Consider the following 21,721-nt stretch of genomic DNA (forward strand, 5'->3'; position numbering starts at 1 on the left):
GTTTCTTTGAAACAGTTTAGTGTATCTAAAGATGATATGCAGGGGCAGTGCAATCTGCTTAAAATAGGACTCAGGAGTCAACATTTTGGATGGGAAATCACAGAAGCATTGCTATAACCACCACTGTAGTTTGACACCAGGATTTACATATAAATTTGCTAAACTCTATGAACTTCAGTGTTCGAATTTTTGGATCATTAATGCAAGTTACCTCTTGATTTGGTTTAGTTTCACACATTGTATGGGGTTTCTGAACACTATAACTTATGGTGCCAAACTCACAATGTATCATGTATTTTAGCAGAAGTAAAAGAGTTAATGAGCGGATATGAGAATATACTTACAGGAAACATCTGTGCTAAAATATAGGGAAGTCACTTAAGATTTGTCTTGTGTTTATTGTTATTTATCTAGTGTTTATGGACTAACCCAATATTTCTAATGAAAGTATATGTTTACACTTGCATATGCACACATATGCATTTTACATCAACCTGCATATATTTGTCTCTGTCCCAATCTAGCAGCAGCACAATTGCCCGAGATAATTACATCATTTAATCCTATTTCGTGCTCCATTATCACAATCCTAGACAGCCCTCTACCAAAAAAGCCCCCATTAATCCCATCATTAAGTGATGCACAGATCCCTGGGGCCACCAGCGCCCGCTGATCCCTTTCTCCCAGAGCTAGCAATCCTGGCTGCCCATCTCCGGAGCTTCCCAGACTTTCCCCGCTCTGGCTAATTAGCAGCTGCCTGCGTGCGCCTGCGTCTCCTTATTAATCCCGAGCTCCATAAACAAACAGCGAGAGGAGATTCTGCTGAAGCGGCATGCAATTTAGAAAGCAATAATACACAAATCCAATTTCAAACACAATAGTTTCAGCATTGTGTCAGACTCTGTAACTATCACAGCTCTCAAATTCAATTGCTGGGCTCCTTTCCTCACAGCAAGCTGAGATTAAATATATTTTTCTCAATTTAACAACTTGCTGACCATAAATTAAAGCAGTTTTCAAATATATTTATAAATATCTTTGTGATTTTGTTTATATGTAAGATGGGCATGTATGTAAGAATATTTATTATTAACTATACACACAAAAATGAATATTTACTATAGATAATGCTTGTTTTTTCACTTTTATAACGCAAATAGGATTTTAATTAAAGGGCTAAAATTGGGGTATTATATCTGTGTATGACACATGCAGAGGTATAACTATATAGATATACAGTACTTGTAAATTGGTTGCAGCACTAACAGTTAAATTACATTGTATGTAAGAGAAAGCTAGGCTATATTTGTCCTATGAGATAAATTTACAGGTTTGCTTATCCCTAGGAACTAGAAACTAGGGGATTTTTAAAGTGTATTTAAAGCCAAAAGCTTTTGTCTCAATAGTATTCATCAGGGGGCTGAGAAAACCAAAAATAATTTGTCCAAAGTCACATTACCTTAAAGGTTTGGATTTAGTATGGCTATACTAAAGATTTGGCTAGATCAGCTACTTGTCATAATGCAATAATGTAACTGACAGATATTGTATTCCCTGACTTTTGTCTTTTCTTGTTGGTATGAGGTCATTACCCATAGGAGCATGACAATAAATGCTAGAAGAGTTTCCAGTTATGATGCACAGTGGGCTTTTTGCAACATTTAAAAAAAAAAAGTTGATGAAACTCCAGCATGGATGGGTGGTTGTCAATGGGTCAGAACAAGGCAGCTGCCATGGCTAACTGTGAGCTGCATAGATATTTTCCCATACACTGATTTTTAACAATGGTGCAACAGTCTTTCCAGTTTTTCCAAGTAGGAGACTGATTGATTGATGACATGTATGTGGGCTGTTTTATTTTAAACTGAATACTGTATGTCAGTGCTGTCCAACTTCTGCGGTACCGAGGGCCGGAATTTCTCTAGCATACATGGTGGAGGGCCGCTAATGGAAACCAGTTTTGACCCCTTTTTTAAACCACACCTGCTTCAAACCACACCCATTTTATCACAATGGTGGTAGTGCAGCAAAAACCCAAATGCTTTGTCCTCACTGCAGGGGTATCAACCGTTCTTCATATATAAAAGGATATATTAAGTCATATTAAGACACACCCTTAAATCCATGTGCTTCCTCCTCACCTGTGGATAGCACAGCAACTCCCAGCACATAATTACACACCTTAGGGGCCACAGGCACCCTATGCTGCCTTTGTGTGCCATACTCTGCCTGCCCTACCCTGCCTGTGTGTGCCATACTTTGCCTGTCCTACCATGTCTGTGTGCCATACTCTGCCTGCCCTACCATGCCTGTGTGTGCCATACTCTGCCTGCCTTGTGCTGCCTGTGTGTGCCATACTCTGCCTGCCCTATGCTGCCTGTGTGTGCCATAATCTGCCTGCCCTATGCTGCCAGTGTGTGCTATACTTTGCCTGCCCTACCTGTGTGTGCCATACCCTCCCTGTTAACACTGCAGGGGGTGAACAATGTAGGGATTAAAAGGTGTGAACAACACAGGGAATTACATTTTTACACAATACAGGGGAATTACAGCCTGAATCTGAGGTGAGAACCATGCAGGGAGCCAGTTAATCTCAGTACTGATACCATTTAAAGTTTACACAAAGGTAAGCCATCAAAGCAGCCAGACAGGTGGGGGGTCGCATGTGGCCCGCGGGCCGCCAGTTGGACATCGCTGCTGTATGTCATGCAAAGTCTGAGGGACCTTATGATCACTGTGTCCTGCTTTTATTCTGTGATGTTATATATTGTATATGTATAAATAAATGGTACTGAGCTGTTACCATTCTTTTAGATTATCTGTGAAATTGTAAGCGTATGCATATATTTGTTAATATAGTGCTAATTGCATGCACATTGTTTTACATTAAAACAATACCATACCAGAACAGGTAGGGACCAATGCAATAATACAATATAAACAAATATAATAGCCATGAATGTTTTGTAAATTATGACCTTATAAATGGTGATTTATGAGGTCATTAGTTGTAATAGGATGTAATCTCATGTGACTCAGTTAACCATGTATTTGCACTAAATAATGAACCCTCTGTTGTAAAGTATAAGGATATTTGAAGTCACCACTTATATCGAACGCCACTGGGCATGTTCTTTTCTTCCTGTGTGGACTCCAAGATGGTGGCGCCCATAAGCGCCACATGGTTTCCCAGCAATGATGACATTATCATTGTGGTTTGGTGCCAAATTCAAAATAAAAAGACGCTAAGACCTAGACTGATTACTGTGGATTGGCCTTATGGCTAAAGGAAAGGAAAGGCTTGCACAAAGTGCCAGAATTTGCAATACTGAGCATGAATTACTTTCAAATCTGCTACCTGTGCCCCTCATTAAACCAGTAGGATACTACTGTCAGTTTTAGTTTATGAAGTATTTTGTGAAGAAGGTCTATGTTTTCTCAAGAGCAGTGCAGATTACTTTGTTAGTTTCAATATTGCAAGAAAATGGCATATAAATGCATGGATTTGCAGAAAAATTCTGAATTTCGGCATCAAAGTTTTTCTTCACAAAACTGCAGAGACAAAAAAGTTGCCAAGAAAAATTTTGCCAAAAAACGCCCATTGATTTTAATGCATTTGGAGTGAAAAAAACATTTACACCAATTACTGTCAATAACTGTCCTTATTTGGAACTTTTTTATGCTTATGTTGCTCCCCAACCCTTTTCCCATTTGAATGTGGCTTAGATCTGTTGGGTGATAGCTAGTGATGAGTAAATCTGTCTGCTTTGCTTTGGTGAATATTTTGCAAAACTGCTGAACATTTTGTGAAATGTGGTTTGACCCAAGCATCTTTTTACGCTGCAACCGTGATTTTTTTTTATGCAACTTTTTCCTCACTTTGCAAATTTTGCTGAAACAAATATTTGAGCCAGTGTCACGAAAAAATTTGGCAATGTGGAATTTCACAGCGAATCCATACCTGGAGAAAAATTCGCTCATCACTAATTATGGCAGTGTAACACCTATTTGGCTATGATATGGCCAAACCCAGACTAGTAGCGTGCTGTAGAGCATGTGTTACATGCGACCTTAATGCACAGGAGTGGACCTCCGCTATATGGGAGCTATGTCAGGGCTAGATGATGTAGTTGCACTACAACTCACACTGGTGTTGTGCAATATATTGAAGTAATAGGACGCCAGGAGCTCTTGCAAAATAACTGGATAGTACTTTATTTGTCCAAGACAATGGTAATCAGGGTATTTCAATACTCACTTAATAGATGTTATGCAGTATGCAGTTATACAGTTGATGTAAAATGGATTAATAGCAGAAATATGATGCTCCCCTGTGTATCCCTTCTCATCAAGAGGATTGGGCAGGTAGAACAACAACAGCGTGATAGGTAGGAAAGCTCACCGGCATAGTCCCATGCTCTTTTGGAGGTTAGGGCAAGGCATATTTGCTAACCTATTTCCCTAGCACTTCTGTGTACCTAATCTAAGGCCAGTAATGCCTGTTAGGAAGACTACTCCTTTGCTATTATCCTGGATGGAGCAAATGGCTGCTCTTTCTATATAATTCTGTCTGAACTCACCACTTCTAGAGGGTGCTATGAAATATGCTGCTATACTGTCTTTTCCTCATTCACGGGGCCCTGTCCCCGACTTAATTTGGATGGATAGTGGCTTACTGGGCCAGATCTGTACCCAGGCTCAGTGGAGCCCTGCTTCAGGTAGCAGACCGGCAGCCAAAGAGGAAAACACTTCCTTGTGCAAGACACTATATAGTCTGCCAAGGGGAGTGGTTAATTGGGTTTAACCTGTAAGGGATAGCTTAAGTAACTGTAACCGGAGTATAGAGGGGTCTGCCCTATAACAGTACAGATAAGGAAAAGTAGGGAAGTAAAGCCATAGGGAGCTTAACCCTATGGGTCCCTACAGCAGTCAAGAGTGAAAAGTGTTTTGCATAGGTCTTACAGTAAGTTTTACAGTACAACATACAGTACCTTCATTTTTCATACAGGAGACAGATTGGGAACATCTCTGCGCATGTTTCACCAGCTGGCCCCTAGAATCACAGCAACAAGAAAGCAACAGCACACTTTTGGAATAACCGCTCTTGCTGTATCAAGGTAAAAGTTTTATTTCCAGAAGTCAAATTAAAGAAAAACGGTTAACCAAAATTAATGATTTTTTAATAAATGCTGTTTGTGTTATGGTCTTAATCTGTTTCATGTGTAAATGCTTTCTGCATACTTCTGTTCTGTTCTTCCATTTTGCTTATCCCTTATATCTCCCTTTGCTAAGGGTTTTAAGGGTCTTTGTCTTAAGCAATGGCGATTTTGAAATTATCCCCATTTACTTTAAATGGGACTTACTGCACTTATAGCTTGAAAATGTGTGTTTCTGAGTGATGAACGCCTGTGACTTGACTGCATTGGGTACTTGCAGGTGATAGAATGATGAGCAAACTTGTGTTTTGCCTAGCTAAAAATGTTGTCACAATGCATTGGAGTCCAAGAGAAAGGGAAATTACATCTTAGTTAAGATTATTTTTAGCTCTGCAATGGCATAACACTGGCTTACATTGTTAGAGAAGCTGCTTCCTTTATGCTCCTTTATGCTTTTCTGCAATTTTTTCTAAGCACAGCGCCTGGACAGAGGGTATCTTATTTCCTGTGCTGTGAATCTGTATTCCTTCTTTGTACCCTCCTCTTTAATGACTAGCATCAGACAGGGTAAACCAACTCCGCCATACTTACCAAACCAACACCTTCATTTTGAGCCACTGCTGTTTTGCACATACAAGTCATTTTTCAACAAAAGATTTCCCTGCTGATATGTATACTGCTAAATGCTACTCCTTACAAAATGTTTTAAAATGTAAAAATATTAACACTAGGACCTATGCTGCTCTAAACTCCTGCTTTCATTGGTTAATGATCATAACTAACACTATATTTTGTATTATAGGAACAACACCAAACTCTTTGTTGGTGATGAAAGAGGTATTATTACCAGCTGGTACCTGGACTGATGCCACATACAATTCTATTCCTGTATAAACCATGCTTGCCCTGAGATTACAGTATATCATCTTAAAGTGTCATGACATATTTGCAACATACATTGTAGTAGCAAAATACAACTTTGGTTGCTTTGTTGTCACAATATGGTTCTTAATGTTAATATATCCATTAACTATACTGTGGAAATAAAATGATACCTACATTGTTTATATGTTGTTTTATTTATATAGGGGCATATTTATTATAGCGTGTAAGCCAACATCAATCAGTAATTAGATTTGAAAGAAGTCACCTACAAGTTAGCTAACAAAAGCAAAGATCTGATTGTTTGCTATTGGCAACATCACCGCTAATGTAGGCTTGCACACAATAATAAATATTCCCCCTTGTGTAAAACTATAAAAAGGTGTGATAAACAAAAGAAAACTCACTAGTAAGCTGCCTTAGATAATGTAAGGTGCATCTGTTTTGTAAATAGCTTTCTTTTGTGAGATCACGGCCACTTCTAAAGGCACGAAGTCAATATAGTTGCTGCAAAACATTATGCATTTCGTGCCACGGTGTAACCACTTTTTATGCACAGTCCATATTAGTTTATAAAACTAATTTCAGTAACAGAGTTAAATATGGTCTATAATAATTAAGCTTTACCCACCAAACAGTGCCTTTTTTCCTGTCATCCATTTCAGTGACAAAGCATATAAAACAGACAGAATCATGTATAATGAAAATGATAGTAGGGAAGTTGTGGACTAGAATAGAGGGAAGAGAACAGAATAGAAGGTGTGGATAGAAAATACAGTGCTAGACTACCTGCTCTCAATTGTTCAATTTTCTTGGTATGACAGTGCCCATGGCTATATAATGTGCTTGGGGTGCCAGTATACAATCTCTCATTGTAGAATATATTTAGGGTGGCAGTACATTAGTACACTATGCTTGTCACTATAATTGTACCTGGAGAACCACGATCTACTGCTCTTATTGTATGGTTAGGGGTGCCAGTGCCCAGTGCTTCCCTTAATATTCTTGTTGTACTATTTTCCAGTGCCCTCATTGTATAATCTATTTGGTATGCCAGCATTCTGCTCATACAGTTAAAAAAGTGATGTGGATGCCATTACTCCTTTCTCTCATTGTATATTGTGTGTTGGAGGGACCATTACTTAATTTCTTTTACTTATTGCTGGGAATGCTAGTCCATTACTAATCGCTCTGACTTTACAGTGCTCTGGGTCTCAATATAAAATGTGCTGTAGATTCCATTACACATTGTTCTCACTGTAAAATGCTTTGTGGATGCCTTGCGGAAGTATTACTTACATTTTACTATATTTTTGCATTGCTAATTTTTGAAGTATAGCATAACAAATGTAGCAAAAACTACACTTAAATGTTGGTGTGACTTCCACAATTCACATAGCCTCCAAGAGAATCTGACTCAAGAAGAAAATGAAGAACTGAAATAAAGCATATTAATTATTAACACATTTATTAGGCTAAATGCAGAGGCCCTGCCTTTCCTTTTTTCCTGAAGGGAGAACTTTCTAGACTGTGTGTGTGGTAACTATGTAGTCTTCAAATTGCTCCTTTCCAGCTGTTTTTGGGCTAAACATCTGATCATTGACTAACATATGGTGACCAGATTACTTGAAAATTCAGGGACACGTCTAATAAATATATGTTATAGGGCAGCACTGGTTGCATTTAAAATAAACTGCAATCAGTTTAGTCCTGTTAGCTTTTAGCCGTGTCCCTTAATTTTTAAGTGATCTTGTTACCCTAGACTAACAGCATCTCTCTGTAACGGAGATGCTGGCATTGTAATTGAACAACATATTTTGGCAGCAAGCTGATTTCACAGGCATTTAGTAGTGCATGACAGCACCAGAGCCCAAGTTTAGACAAGAGTAGGTTTTGGGATAGGGAAACCACCACACCCCTAGCTTATACATGATTACATTCAGCTGGTATTCATAAAGTTAGCCTCTGATGTTAGAGTACAGAATTCTATACTGTATTCAGAACACATTAAGGGTGGACTTTGCCAGATTAGTTCATTTGGCAAGGTCACCAAATAAGCAGACCTGGGTCTGATTTTGCCAACCATCTGCCCTGGGGCCAATGATCAGATCATACCCTGGGACTTATGAAAGCTTGTTATAGACCACATCAACGTTACAAAGTGCCATGAGATTTTTAAACCTGTTCAATAGATATCTGTCAAATATCAGGCAGGTAGACCCACTGGTCCGGGCCGGGGGCTCCTGTAAAATGTCTGGTGGCATCTGGGTGATGGGGGGGGGGTGCTTTTAAAACTGCAAAAGCCTATTTTGACCAAGTTGGCAGCTTTTATTACCATTTGTTTGTTAGGTTGCTTCTAACATAGCATCCATAATAACAACAAAACCTAACACAATTTGGCTGCAAATATCCAGAGAAAGAATAAAAATAAAGAAATATAAATATTTCCTAAAAACTAAAAGAAATGGAGACCAATAGGTTCAGGCCCCTTAACACCCTACTGAGGAATATTAACTTCAACCTCTTTCCCCATCTGTAAAGCTACAACAACATGTGTTGCCCACTGGATGCAAAAACTGCAGGACAGGAGAGCCTATTGGATCTAGCATAAATAGCTAAACTGCAGAACACCACTTAGGATCCTGAAATCATGGATAAAAAGCTCCAGTCTCTAGGTCACCTTACTAGCAAACATAAGGCAAATGCCACATGAGGCTGATTCTCGACCAGCATTTTTCCACAGGCCGAGAATTAGCCCTGTGTGGCACTATCCTTATGCTTTTCAAAAATTAAAAAAACAAAAATATGGTATAGCAAAGGAAAGTAGAAGAAGAAATTAGAAGGGTAAAAAACTATAGAGGGGCTTTTAAAGTCTAATGGAGAGTCCTATTGATGTAATATATATTGGGTTGTGTTGATAGAGCCAGAAAAGTGTCAGAAATATAGATGCTAAAAAAGAAGGTAATGGAGTCATTTACTGACATACTGGAGAAAAAGCAGTGCAAAAGCACTAAGGGGCACAAAGTACTTTATCTCAATAAACTGAATTAATTGCAACAGTTATTATGGTGAAGCAGACAAGTGGCTCAGTGATCAATGCTCCTCTATAGAAAGTAAATACTCTACCACATATAACAAACTAATGGTTCAGTATAGAAACCCTACCAGTAACAGTACCCTGTTGTGCCCTGTATGTTAAAACTGGAAACTGCTAAAATATCTTATAACAATAACACTTATTTGAGCTGCCATAACTGCAGTTATTGTGTTAATTTTCAAGTAACTTATGCATGTATAGCATTAAGACTTAAACCCCAGTGGTGTTTCAGAATGTTTTTATATTCCACGAGTTAGTTAAAATAAGTACATATTACAACTTAATAATAAATGTATATTTACTGATTACAAAAATATGATATGGGATTACAGTACATGTACCAACATTCAAAAGTAAGCAGTGTGCTGTAAAAATAAAAAACAAGATAAATCCAGTAAAAAAAACGAAAAAAAAACAAGATAAATCCGGTCATGATCAAGAAAAAAAATCAATTTATATGGTAACATTTTATTACTTATTAAACACTTTTAGGCTTACTGTGGTGCAGTAGTTACCCTTTATGGTTAGGCAGTTTCAAAGTTATACCTTGCCCAATCACAAAGCAGAAACTGGAACAGATGAGCCTGTTGCTGTGCTGTGAATGCATGGAGTTCCAGGCCACCAAATTGTTCTTAGAGAAAGGAGAAAGACTGAAGAGAAGAGATGAAAATAGGAAATGGATAGTAGAAAAATATAAGGGCAGTAGGGATACTATGAAAAAAAGACAACTGAAGTGAAAACATAAAATATATATATATAAAAAGAAAGGAAGCTTATCTGCCCATGTATGGTGGAACCCTGACTGGCCTGCCTCACTGATATCTGTTCATAAATCAGGCAAATGTCGATCGCAGCACCAGATTTCTAATGGGGGCGCCCCCATTCTGCCCCCCCCCCCGCAAAAAATCCGGGCCTGGGCGATCAAGCAGGTTTTAAAATCCTGTTGGGGCAAGGACCGCGTCTGCCTGTTGATGCAGTCCTTGCTCTGATGGCCTGCACACTAGGGGCTGTGATTCTCATGGCAGACATATCAGGGAAAGGTCCACACGTTTACCAATCTTGGCAAACTAAGGAATAGAGTAAGTAGGGAGAATAGACTTAGGTGGCGTCATAACAGATGGGAGAAAAAACTGATATAACATAAGAATAGGTGAGTAATGATATGAAAAGTAGAAAATACTTTGTATAATTGAACACATTTTGCTAGTGGTACTAACACTTTAAAAAAAAAAAAATTTAAACCCTAGAGAAATCTTACCCTCAAACCTTAATAAACATAAACCCAAGTAACCACAAATCTTATAGAATAGCGATCACATCTGGACAGCTTTTTCACAGCCTGGATACTGGATTATGGATCTTACCTCTGAAACAGACCTTTCATGAAAGAAACTTTTGAGCCCAAAATGAAAATGGTAGCTCTGTGAAGCCCTAAAGAAATGCACTTAGTAGTGATCTAGGAGTCGTAGGGCCAGGTTTACTTTTATTATAGCCTCTAGTCTAAAAAAAGCTAGACCTTAGGTTAGGGCCATATGGGAACTTGCTTAATGCATTTTTTCAGTGTGGAAATGTCACATCAAGATGTATTGCATTGCCTGTCAAAGGCAGACCATTCTGCTTATAGTTTTTTTCTTTTTTTCCTCTAATGGGCCAGATTTACTAAATGGTGAATTATCTCCTTATCTAAGATCTGAAACATTCATCAGATGTATTTTCACAATACATCTCATATTTACTAAAAATCAGCAGTTCGCTGATGTGAATATAACACCTTGATTAATGATTTCCTACCAGTTAGAATGTAAATCACCAGTAGAAAAACATATGCATTGTTTTAGCTTTCTGAAAAACTTTCTAATTTACATTCTCGCTGGTAGGAAAGCATTAATTGCAGGGCAACTAATCTCCTTGTATGCCGTTGGCCTAACAGTTTCCCAATCCCATGTTCATCTTAGTACAGATGCAATGTGTGATAAACACTAACTGGCACTGCATCTATTCCTGCTTTCCTATGACATATTTAAATAAAAGTGAGTTTAAAAAATGTATCCTATACAGTATATGAAAAGGTTATTATTAATTATCCCTATTTTATTATGGTAAAAGGTTTTGTGCATAGGCATGGAATTTCTCTCTATCTAACTGAAGTCCGCTAGAGATATGAGAGCTTTTATTATGATTGCTTATAAAATGGTTTGTGATAGCAAAAACCATATTGCTCTGATCTTATCCACAGAGACAACTGCCAAGTTGTTATGTTAAATTTCTTGCTTTGGGAGACAATTTAATATTCTAGGCACTGTATCTACAAGAAAATACTACTTTTAAATCCAATTGTTATTAAGTACCGAAACTAAACAAAAAAAGGTCCCAGTGTTTCATCCAGTAGTTTAAGGTTTGAGATTAATATAAATAAAGGTGGTTCCTTTAAGGGAATGGAACTTGGCAATGCAGATGTGCTTGGGCTAAAGTCTTTGCATAGGATTTCCTGTAGTAGCACTTTGTTTTTCTGAGTGCATTTTCTGCTGCAGGAAACTCTCTTCAAACAGGATCTGAGCATAGACTGTGCTGGCGGTAGGTTCTTTCACTGGGGGTGGGGACTTCATTAGCTCCAGTTCTGCATATGCTAAACCTTCTTCCACCAGGCGGGGCTGCATTATAAAAACAGGTTTGGATCATTAATATAACATCAAAATGGTTATTAAATATCTTTACTCCATAAGTTGTGTCAGCTGGTAGAACAGTTTTCTTATATCAAGATGGGAGCCTTTACTTTTTGTAAACTTATATTTTTTTATATTTTGAAAACTTATATTTTATTTTTCAATTGTACAGAAAAGAAAGTAAAAATACAGTACAGTGTAAAATGAAGCATGTGACCATTATCAGAATTCAATGAAGCAAAAAAGTCGTGGCATTGACATTTGATCTTGTGTCTGAATATTTCAAAAAGGAATGAGCAACAGTACTATATTTTCAGTAAAAATAAAAGGAAAGGAAAGGAAAAGGAACTGTAGACATAAGTATGTTTAAGTAAACAGTGGATGCATGATCATAAAAGAGAAGAGAGAAGCCAGGGTAGACCATTAAATTGTTGAGTATGGAAGGCCAATGGGCATGGTAGAATTGTAGCTAAAGAAACAATAAGTAGGTGGGTGGGTGTCCCCTCTAAGGCTTTGTTGAATTAAGTGACCAGGCCATGCAATTCCCAGATGTCCCAGATTTTAGGATATTGGGGAATGTTGTTGTGGAGAATTTCCTGTTGGAGTTCACCTGGTTGATTACCTCATTCATAGTAGGTGCAGCAGATGTTTTCCATTTAGCTGCAATGGCTAGTCGGGTGGCGGTAAGTATCTGATTAATTAATGCTTGGCCACTATTTTGCATTGTCGGGAATGGTTTCCCCAATAGCATTGTAGAGGGATCTAGAGAGACCTCACGGGAGAACAGTCGGCTCAGTAAGCTTGCTATGTCCTTCCAGATAGGTTGAATTATGGGGCAGTCCCAAAAAATATGTTGTAAGGTGCCGTGTAGGCCGCAGCTTCTCCAGCAGATTGCAGATTGGTGGTCATGGAAGAGTTTTTATGCAATTTTTCAGGGGTATGATACCAAAACATCAAAATGTTATAAATATGCTCTTTTTGTCTGACACATGTGGACATTTTTCTTGCATTATCCCAGATGTTCTTCCAATCTGTTTCGGATAGCGGTTGGGCAAGTATCAAGTCCCATTTGTTCATATAATTGTGCCGAGCTTGAGGACCTTCGAGTGGGATTGTTAGGATAGGAGTGCAGAGATCAGACCTTTTTCTGGGAGACCTCTTTTTGCTATAGTTTCAAATGCAGTTGGATGATTAGCCCTTGCAGAGGTTGTATATGGTAGTAGGAAGTGTCGCAATTGAAAATATTCAAATAGCTTAAGGTTGAGTTGTGGGGCTTTGTCCTTTAAAGTTTGAAATGTGAGCACTGTAGACCTCTGAGGTTCTATCATGTCTCTCACCGTATGTAAGTTTAGTCCAGTCCATCTGTTGTAGAAAGAATGATCCATGCCTGGAGAGAAGTTAGGGTTCCTTAGGTAGATTGTGTTACCCGACAGGTTAGAATTTAGGTTGTGCTTGTGTTTAAGCTTAGACCAGGTTGCAAGTGTGAGACGGGTTGATGATAGCGTACTTGAAGGTAGTTGCAGTTTTTCTGTTTTGGATCAAATTATTGAGTTAAGGTGAGAGTCCTTATGTGTGTCGTTTTTAATTTGGCCCCAGATAGTAGGTGAACTCCAGGTTGACCATGTTAGAAGTTGTCTTATGTGGGCGGCTTCATAATACTTTTGTAAGTTGGGGACACCCACTGTCACACATGACTATCGCTGTCATGATTACAGATTTGAAAATTCTATGTCTATGGGAATTCCATATAAATTTATGAAATAAGGCCTGTATATCTTTTAGTATGCTCGTTGATATTGGCACAGGTAACGTTTCAAATAAGTACAGAAATTTAGGTAGTACAGTCATTTTTAAGGCTGCTATTCTCCCGAACCATGAGAATGGATTCTTTGTCCATTCTGCTAACTTGGTTTTAGTTTCACATATAAGGGGTTTCAAATTGAGTTCAAATATCTGGCTATATGAAGTAGGGATATGAGTCCCTAAATAAGTCTATTTTCCACTTATAGTTGAAATTCGCTTTGAGGGTTTCTAGTGCTTTTTGAGGGATATTTAGTGACAGAGCTTCTGATTTGTTCAGATTTAGTTTGTATCCAGAAAATGTGCTATATTGAGATAAGGTTTGATGCAGATTTGGGAGTGAAATCATAGGGTTGGTTAGGGTCAATAGAACATCATCAGCAAACAGGGACACTTTGTAGTGGCCTGATTGTCCTAGTACTCCCTTAATGTCAGGATGGGATCTAATTGCAGCTGCTAATGGCTCTATACTTAAAGCATACAATAAGGGCGATAGAGGGCAACCTTGGCGAGTACCATTTGAAATTAGTAGTGCAAATAAGTATGACCAGTTCAGTCTATCAAAAGCCTTTTCGGCATCAAGGCTTAAGATTAGAGATGGGAAGGTCAATTGTCCGTCTAGTGTTGTCTCCTGCTTGGCGGCCCTGAATAAACCCGACTTGATCTCTGTGAATGAGTCTAGGTAAAATGGGTGCTAACCGGTTGGCTAAAATCTTGGAGAAAAGTTTGAGATCCGAATTCAAAAGAGCAATGGGCCTATAGTTTGTGCATTGAGTAGGGTCTTTGCCTTCTTTTAATAATAAGGAAAGGTGAGACATCAGAGAAGTATTTGGGATTGGTGCGCCATGTAGAAATTGGTTGAACAATTGTAATAAATAGGGTGATAGTATATGGTGGTATAATTTATAATACTTATATGGAAAACCGTCTGGTCCTGGTGTTTTTCCATTGGGCATTTGTTTAAGGGTAGAAGCAAGTTCTTCTGAATCTATTTCCTTATTAAGGATACGTAAATCGTTTTCTGTAAGTTTAGGTAGGTTTAAGTCTTTAAGAAAGTCACGTGTGAGAGTTGCTTGATTATTTTGATTTAGGGTATATTTGAATAGGTTATATAATTTCTGGTAGAAGTCATAGAATTGAGCTCCTATCTGATCAGGGTTGTAGGTTAAGTGTCCTGATGGGAGGTGGATAGTGTTGATTCTAGATTGGGTTTTCTGGTCTCGTAGTTTTTTGGCCAATAATGTATGCTGTTTATCGGCTTTTTCATAGTATGTTTGCTTTGTCCAGATAATAGCCTTTTCTACTGCTTTGTGTTTGAGTGCTGTTAATTCTTTCCTAGTTTGTAGAATCTGAGTTAAAAGATTGTATATTGGGCTTCTAGGTCTCTGAGGGTTTTACTTAAAGTGGTATATTGGGCTTTGGCTATTTTTTTCCTCTGGGAGGTCAGTGCTATAAGATGGCCTCTAATAGTCACCTTGTGTGCCTCCCATAACGTAGCTAGCGAATTGACTGAGCCTTCATTAAGTTGAAAGAATTCTCTAAGTTTGGCTTCTATGGATTTGTATGCTTCTGAATCGTGTAGTAGGGTTTCATGTAAGCGCCAATGTGTTTCTCTAGGTGGTTGCTTAGTGAGATCTATGGTAAGCAAAAGTGGGGCATGGTCAGACCATGTCAGTGGCATAATGCTTGTGGAGAAATGTAAGCGTAAACAAGGGTGGGAAATAAAAAAAATAGTCTATACGTGAGTGACTTTTATATACAGGGGAATAAAAGGTATATTGTCTATCTTTAGGGTGTGTAATACGCCATGCATCGAATAAAGAAGCCTGTCTCATAGTCTGTCTGAACATTGTTGACAGAGTATGGGCCATGCGGTCCTTAGACGGAGATGACCTGTCAGTGATTTGATAATAGGTCAAATTAAAGTCACCTCCCATGATTATGAAAGGAGTGGTGAAAGCATATAGTTTAGCTATTACTTTCCTTAAAAAGCTAATTTGCCTCTTATTAGGAGAATGATCAGCAGAATTGGAACATTAGCATAGTTACCCGATATGATTAGGTAGTGACCTTTTGGGTCTTGGAGGGTCCGGTCAATTGTGAGTGGGGAATCTTTGTGTACAAGAATAGCTACGCCTGCCTTTTTGTGTGGGCCTGAAGCATAATAAGCTGTTGGATAGAATTTAGAGTAAAGTTTATGAGGCCCTTCTTTGGAGAAATGGGTCTCCTGAATGAACGCTATTTCAGCTCCAGACTGCTTAATTTCTTTCAATGTTAAGTATCTTTTATGTATGCTATTGAGGCCTTTAACATTTAATGATATGAGCTTAGCCATTTCCAATGGTCGTGAAGAGCTGTTTAGAGGGCAGTATTGTGGCTATGTGACCGGACTCTCCAAGGTCCCTTAAAGGTAAAACCGTCAGTAATGTAGTCATAGAAAGCAAAAACCATCTTTGGCCTTGTAATTTAGTATACCCATTTACGCTATATATGCATCCTAAATAAAAAAGAAAATTATTAACTAGTAAACATAAACATGAAAAACAACCTTTGTAGTTAAAATTAGGAAAGGTAAAAAGTGGTAGCATAGAAAAGGAGTTGACTTTACTATTATCCCCTGTTTAGCGTAAGGGGGGTTGTTTGCCACCAAGGTTTCGGTATTTTAACCCCTGAGGCTCGGATATTTATCCGGGCTCGGGAGGAGACAATAAGCTCCCGCAGGTAAGGTAGTTCCAGGCACAGAGGGGTGACACAGCTTCTGTGTAGCAAAAAAGAAAAACTAACTAGTGGATCCTTACGGTGCAGAAAAAATAAGTGCCTGAGGGTGTTTTAAAAGGTGAACTTCAGCGTTCCAGTAGATTTATTTGCAGCAATCATATAGATATCAAGTGATCCTGGGCGGAGAGGGGCTTAGGGCCAATCTCGGAGAAGCTGAAAGGTTTTGCGTCTTGTGCCATTGTGGGCTAAGAGCATCAGTATTCCTGGGTTGTGGGGAATTGTGCACTGATGTGGTAGGGCCTTTAGTATTGAGGCCCAATGCATGTAGAAATTTATTGCCATTCAGCGGATTTTGCAGAGAGTATGTCTGGCCATAGCGATTAACCACAAGTTTAAAGGGATAGCCCCATCTGTAGGGGATGCTATTTTCCCTTAATTTTGATGTGAGAGGCCTGAGTTCCTGTCTCTTTGATAAAGTTATTGGTGATAAGTCCGTAAATATTTGTACAGGTATAGGACCCATTATCCAGAATGCTCGGGACCAAGGGTATTCCGGATAAGGGGTCTTTCCATAATTTGGATCTCCATACGTTAAGTCTACTAAAAAATTAATAAAACATTAATTCAAACCAATAGGATTGTTTTGCATCCAATAAGGATTATTTATATCTTAGTTGGGATCAATTACAAGGTTTTGTTTTATTTCTACATAAAAAAAGGAAATCAGTTTTAAAATTCTGAATTATTTGCTTATAATGGAGTCTATGGGAGATGGGCTTTCCGTAATTCGGAGCTTTCTGGATAACGGGTTTCCGGATAAGGGGTCCAATACCTGTACTCTGTGATTACGAAATTCGATAGCACTAGTAGAGTGGACTTTAGCCAAAATAGCCTCTTTACTTTGAAAGTAGTGGAAGCAGGTTATGATGTCTCGTGCTGACTTGGTTGGTAGTGGTTTAGGTCCCAGGGACCGATGGGCTCTATCCATAAGCCAAAGGTTGACGGGTATGTCTGGGCAGATGTGTGTGCACAAATCTTTCAAGTATTTTGTGATATCAGGTGCTAGGACTTCCTCCGGAATACCCCTGAACCTCAAATTAGAGCGTCTTGACCTGTTTTCTAAGTCTTCGCACATATCTCTTAAATGGGTGAGTTCCTCTTTAAGGGACATATTTTCCTCCTCTACGTTTATCATGCGCTGGGCTATATCATCGGTATATGTTTCAAGTTTATCAGTTCGGTTGCCCAGGTCAGTTGAGACTGTTTGAGATATTGAGGCTGTAAATGCATGTTGTAGTTGAGCTAATTGCTCTGATAGTATTTGTGCAGTAACTGGCTGTTCTGGCAGGTCTGGGCTTAATGGAGAGTGTGGTGGAGATTGAGGCATTGGAGTAGGAGAAAGAGAGCGTGCAGGACTTACAGGTTGCGGAGGGGATTCTGCGGTGTTGAGCGGGTCCGGTGCTTGAGTATCGGGTTCGCCGCCATCTTGGGAAAGGTGCGTATCTTGTGTAAGCGCCGTATGCAGAAACGGAGACATGGTAACGCGTTGTTCGCGGATTTTCTTTTTGCCCATGGTGTACCCTCAGTTTTAAGAGACCCGTTCTCGAGTTTGAGAGCTTTTTATGGCTTAAGTGCGGGTCTAGTAGGATCAGATGAACGGAGCTCTCAAGTAGTGCGACTGCTCTCCACCATGTCTAGGCTCCGCCCCCAAGATGGGAGCCTTTACTAACGTTCGTATTAATTTTTTTCACGATTTGTGTTTTTTTGCAAAAAATTTTTTGTAGAAAAACACAATTTTTTGCCACTCTTTAGAAGCAAAAAAAAGATGGGGACAGCTGACAAAAAATTTAGCTACACCTAGGCACCAGTACTAAATATATAAAAATCCTTTAATTTTTCCTTAGGCAACAATCAGTGTTAAAAACTGGTGCCTTTGGACACTTACGGAACCATCAGCTCCACTGGATCTGTGCAACCTGGAGTAACAACAACATCAAGGACTGCAGTATACCAGATTATCTGTGGCTTGGCTACACATGGACTATATGTAGGACACTAGATAAATACTGCCAGTTGGTGGCGCTCACTGTTATGAACTTATGTCTCAAAATGGCATCAACATCTTGTGCTAATTACTAGAAAATCCTGTCCCTGACCTCTAATGTGAGTGTGGCACTCTTTCTATTATACAGGTCCTTTTCAAAAAATTAGCATATTGTGATAAAGTTCATTATTTTCTGTAATGTACTGATAAACATTAGACTTTCATATATTTTAGATTCATTACACACAACTGAAGTAGTTAAAGCCTTTTCTTGTTTTAATATTGATGATTGTGGCATACAGCTCATGAAAACCCAAAATTCCTATCTCAAAAAATTAGCATATCATGAAAAGGTTCTCTAAATGAGCTATTAACCTAATCATCTGAATCAACAAATTAACTCTAAAAACCTGCAAAAGATTCCTGAGGCTTTTAAAAACTCCCAGCCTGGTTCATTACTCAAAACCGCAATCATGGGTAAGACTGCCGACCTGACTGCTGTCCAGAAGGCCATCATTGACACCCTCAAGCAAGAGGGTAAGACACAGAAAGAAATTTCTGAACAAATAGGCTGTTCCCAGAGTGCTGTATCAAGGCACCTCAGTGGGAAGTCTGTGGGAAGGAAAAAGTGTGGCAGAAAATGCTGCACAACGAGAAGAGGTGACTGGGCCCTGAGGAAGATTGTGGAGAAGGACCGATTCCTGACCTTGGGGGACCTGCGGAAGCAGTGGACTGAGTCTGGAGTAGAAACATCCAGAGCCACCGTGTACAGGCGCGTGCAGGAAATGGGCTACAGGTGCTGCATTCCCCAGGTCAAGCCACTTTTGAACCAGAAACAGCGGCAGAAGCGCCTGACCTGGGCTACAGAGAAGCAGCACTGGACTGTTGCTCAGTGGTCCAAAGTATGTCATTCGGAAATCAAGGTGCCAGAGTCTGGAGGAAGACTGGGGAGAGGGAAATGCCAAAATGCCTGAAGTCCAGTGTCAAGTACCCACAGTCAGTGATGGTCTGGGGTGCCATGTCAGCTGCTGGTGTTGGTCCACTGTGTTTTATCAAGGGCAGGGTCAATGCAGCTAGCTATCAGGAGATTTTGGAGCACTTCATGCTTCCATCTGCTGAAAAGCTTTATGGAGATGAAGATTTCATTTTTCAGCACGACCTGGCACCTGCTCACAGTGCCAAAACCACTGGTAAATGGTTTACTGACCATGGTATTACTGTGCTCAATTGGCCTGCCAACTCTCCTGACCTGAACCCCATAGAGAATCTGTGGGATATTGTGAAGAGAAAGTTGAGAGACACAAGACCCAACACTCTGGATGAGCTTAAGGCCGCTATTGAAGCATCCTGGGCCTCCATAACACCTGAGCAGTGCCACAGGCTGATTGCCTCCATGCCACGCCACATTGAAGCAGTCATTTCTGCAAAAGGATTCCCGACCAAGTATTGAGTGCATAACTGAACATAATTATTTGAAGGTTGACTTTTTTTGTATTAAAAACACTTTTTTTTTATTGGGCGGATGAAATATGCTAATTTTTTGAGATAGGAATTTTGGGTTTTCATGAGCTGTATGCCACAATCATCAATATTAAAACAAGAAAAGGCTTGAACTACTTCAGTTGTGTGTAATGAATCTAAAATATATGAAAGTCTAATGTTTATCAGTACATTACAGAAAATAATGAACTTTATCACAATATGCTAATTTTTTGAAAAGGACCTGTATATATTGTGAGAGATGCAATGAAAAACATCAAAAGGTGGGATACAAGTAGCACCAAATTGATCCTGGCATTTCCTTCAAGCAAAGTTTTATTCCATTTACATTCAGCCTTTATCCATTGCTATCTGGTGAGCATATAGAGTGACAGTATAAGTGGGAGTGGATTCACTGTTTACACATTGCACTGTGGTTGCCCTGTTCATTTGATATACGTATTGCACTATATGTTTTTTATTTTTATGTCTTCCATGCGCTTCCATTGTCACATCTGAGCACCAGGTAAAATGCCTGATTTTACAGCAGGTAATGCTGTGTTTAAATTACTGGCTTAGGAAAAGCCAAATTAAATAGGTCCCTGGAGTGAATGAGGGGAGAGCAGGAAAGACCCTCCATTCCGAACTCCAGTTAATGTTTTCAGTTGGCCAGCTGTAGGGAGCTGCCTGATTGGGCTGCAGGTGAGCGGCAAATAAAAGGGATGTGAGAACAAGAAGTTGTGTCCCTGTCTCTTGTGCTCCAGATCCTTATAGATCAAGGAAAATTAGCAACCCCTCTCAGACAGTCTGACAGTCTGTTGTCACCAAAGCAACAGCCAAGATTTACACCTATCAAATGGACACACTCACCAGTAGAAGAGGTTTTTCAGTATTCCTGGTCAACCTCACTGAGGGACCTAGAAAAGCCAAATTGTGTGATTAAGCAAAATAAAAACTTTGCCTTCCCCGTTAACAGGGTACACCTCCTAGTTACCCAGTTATAATGTTGGTGTTGTTCAAGTTACAAACAGGAGATCTACAGGGCTATGGGTTACTGCTACTGAGCAAATGTGAATATATACGGGAGGTCAAATTAATTATAGAATACATAGATGAAAAACACAACTTGCATAAACTCTCTTATAATGGATTAGTTGTGACATCTTTATAAAGAGTTAAAACTTATTATTAAAATTTGTCAGCAGTGATGAGAGAATCTGTCCCATTTCTCCTTGCTGAAAAATTTGCGAAACTGTAAAAAAAATGCACGAAACAGTGTAAAATTCACAAAATGCAGAAAATGATGTGCGTGAAAAAAAAAATTGCACCATGCGCATCAGTGAGCTGCATTGATCTCAGCAGCCTGCTTTGCACCTACCTCTTTTACAAAAATTGCCTGGTGAGACATTATGTTAAAACAGCCATACAAGTATAGATTTCCCCCAATACCTTTAACAGGGATAGCAGGTGGAGTATCAACGTCCTTACTTCTGTTCTTTTTCTTCTTCCTCATGGATGGTGGAGGAGAGAGCAGGTCAGTGACACTGGGGCTCTCGTCATTCGGACTGAAAGACAGCAAATATATTTTGACTACACTGTATCATACTGGTATCACTGTGGATGGATTTTCTCATGTCAGTATTGTAATCACTGCTGGCACTTTTTAATATACCTATGTAGGCAAGGCCCACCTGACATGCACAGCAAGTGCCTGTTTACATGAACCCAGGAATAAAATCCAAAGTTCTAGTAAAAATGATTTGCAAATATAATCCTTATCACATACGTTTGTCACATACAGTAGAAACATGCATTTGGTTTCATTGCATAAAAACTTCTACCACACATTACCATGCGTTGCTCTGTAATTAGCTCTGTAACT

General features: G+C 39.2%; 2 protein-coding genes across 9 annotated transcripts in view; one reads left to right on the forward strand and one right to left on the reverse strand.

The window, feature by feature from the left end:
- The window catches only part of wdfy4 (WDFY family member 4), a 229,389-nt gene extending 223,168 nt beyond the window's left edge, over nucleotides 1–6,221 (forward strand). For all 4 annotated transcript variants that reach the window (XM_031905200.1, XM_031905201.1, XM_031905202.1 and 1 more), the window contains 2 exons: nucleotides 5,009–5,117; nucleotides 5,959–6,221. In XM_031905200.1, coding sequence (XP_031761060.1) covers nucleotides 5,009–5,117; nucleotides 5,959–6,022 — 173 coding nt within the window. In that variant the 3' untranslated portion in view covers nucleotides 6,023–6,221. The remainder of the gene's footprint in view (nucleotides 1–5,008; nucleotides 5,118–5,958) is intronic.
- A 3,135-nt stretch (nucleotides 6,222–9,356) lies between these two features.
- vstm4 (V-set and transmembrane domain containing 4) overlaps nucleotides 9,357–21,721 on the reverse strand; it is a 39,717-nt gene continuing 27,352 nt past the window's right edge. For 3 of the 5 annotated variants that reach the window (XM_031905764.1, XM_031905765.1, XM_004915914.4), the window contains 3 exons: nucleotides 21,289–21,404; nucleotides 20,710–20,756; nucleotides 9,357–11,786 (listed from right to left, as the gene is read on the reverse strand). In XM_031905764.1, the coding sequence (XP_031761624.1) occupies nucleotides 11,601–11,786; nucleotides 20,710–20,756; nucleotides 21,289–21,404 (349 nt within the window). In that variant the 3' untranslated portion in view covers nucleotides 9,357–11,600. The remainder of the gene's footprint in view (nucleotides 11,787–20,709; nucleotides 20,757–21,288; nucleotides 21,405–21,721) is intronic. The other 2 variants (XM_004915915.4, XM_004915916.4) reach the window with 2 other exon arrangements.

Source organism: Xenopus tropicalis, chromosome 7, assembly GCF_000004195.4.
Source record: "Xenopus tropicalis strain Nigerian chromosome 7, UCB_Xtro_10.0, whole genome shotgun sequence".
NCBI classification, from domain to species: domain Eukaryota; kingdom Metazoa; phylum Chordata; class Amphibia; order Anura; family Pipidae; genus Xenopus; species Xenopus tropicalis.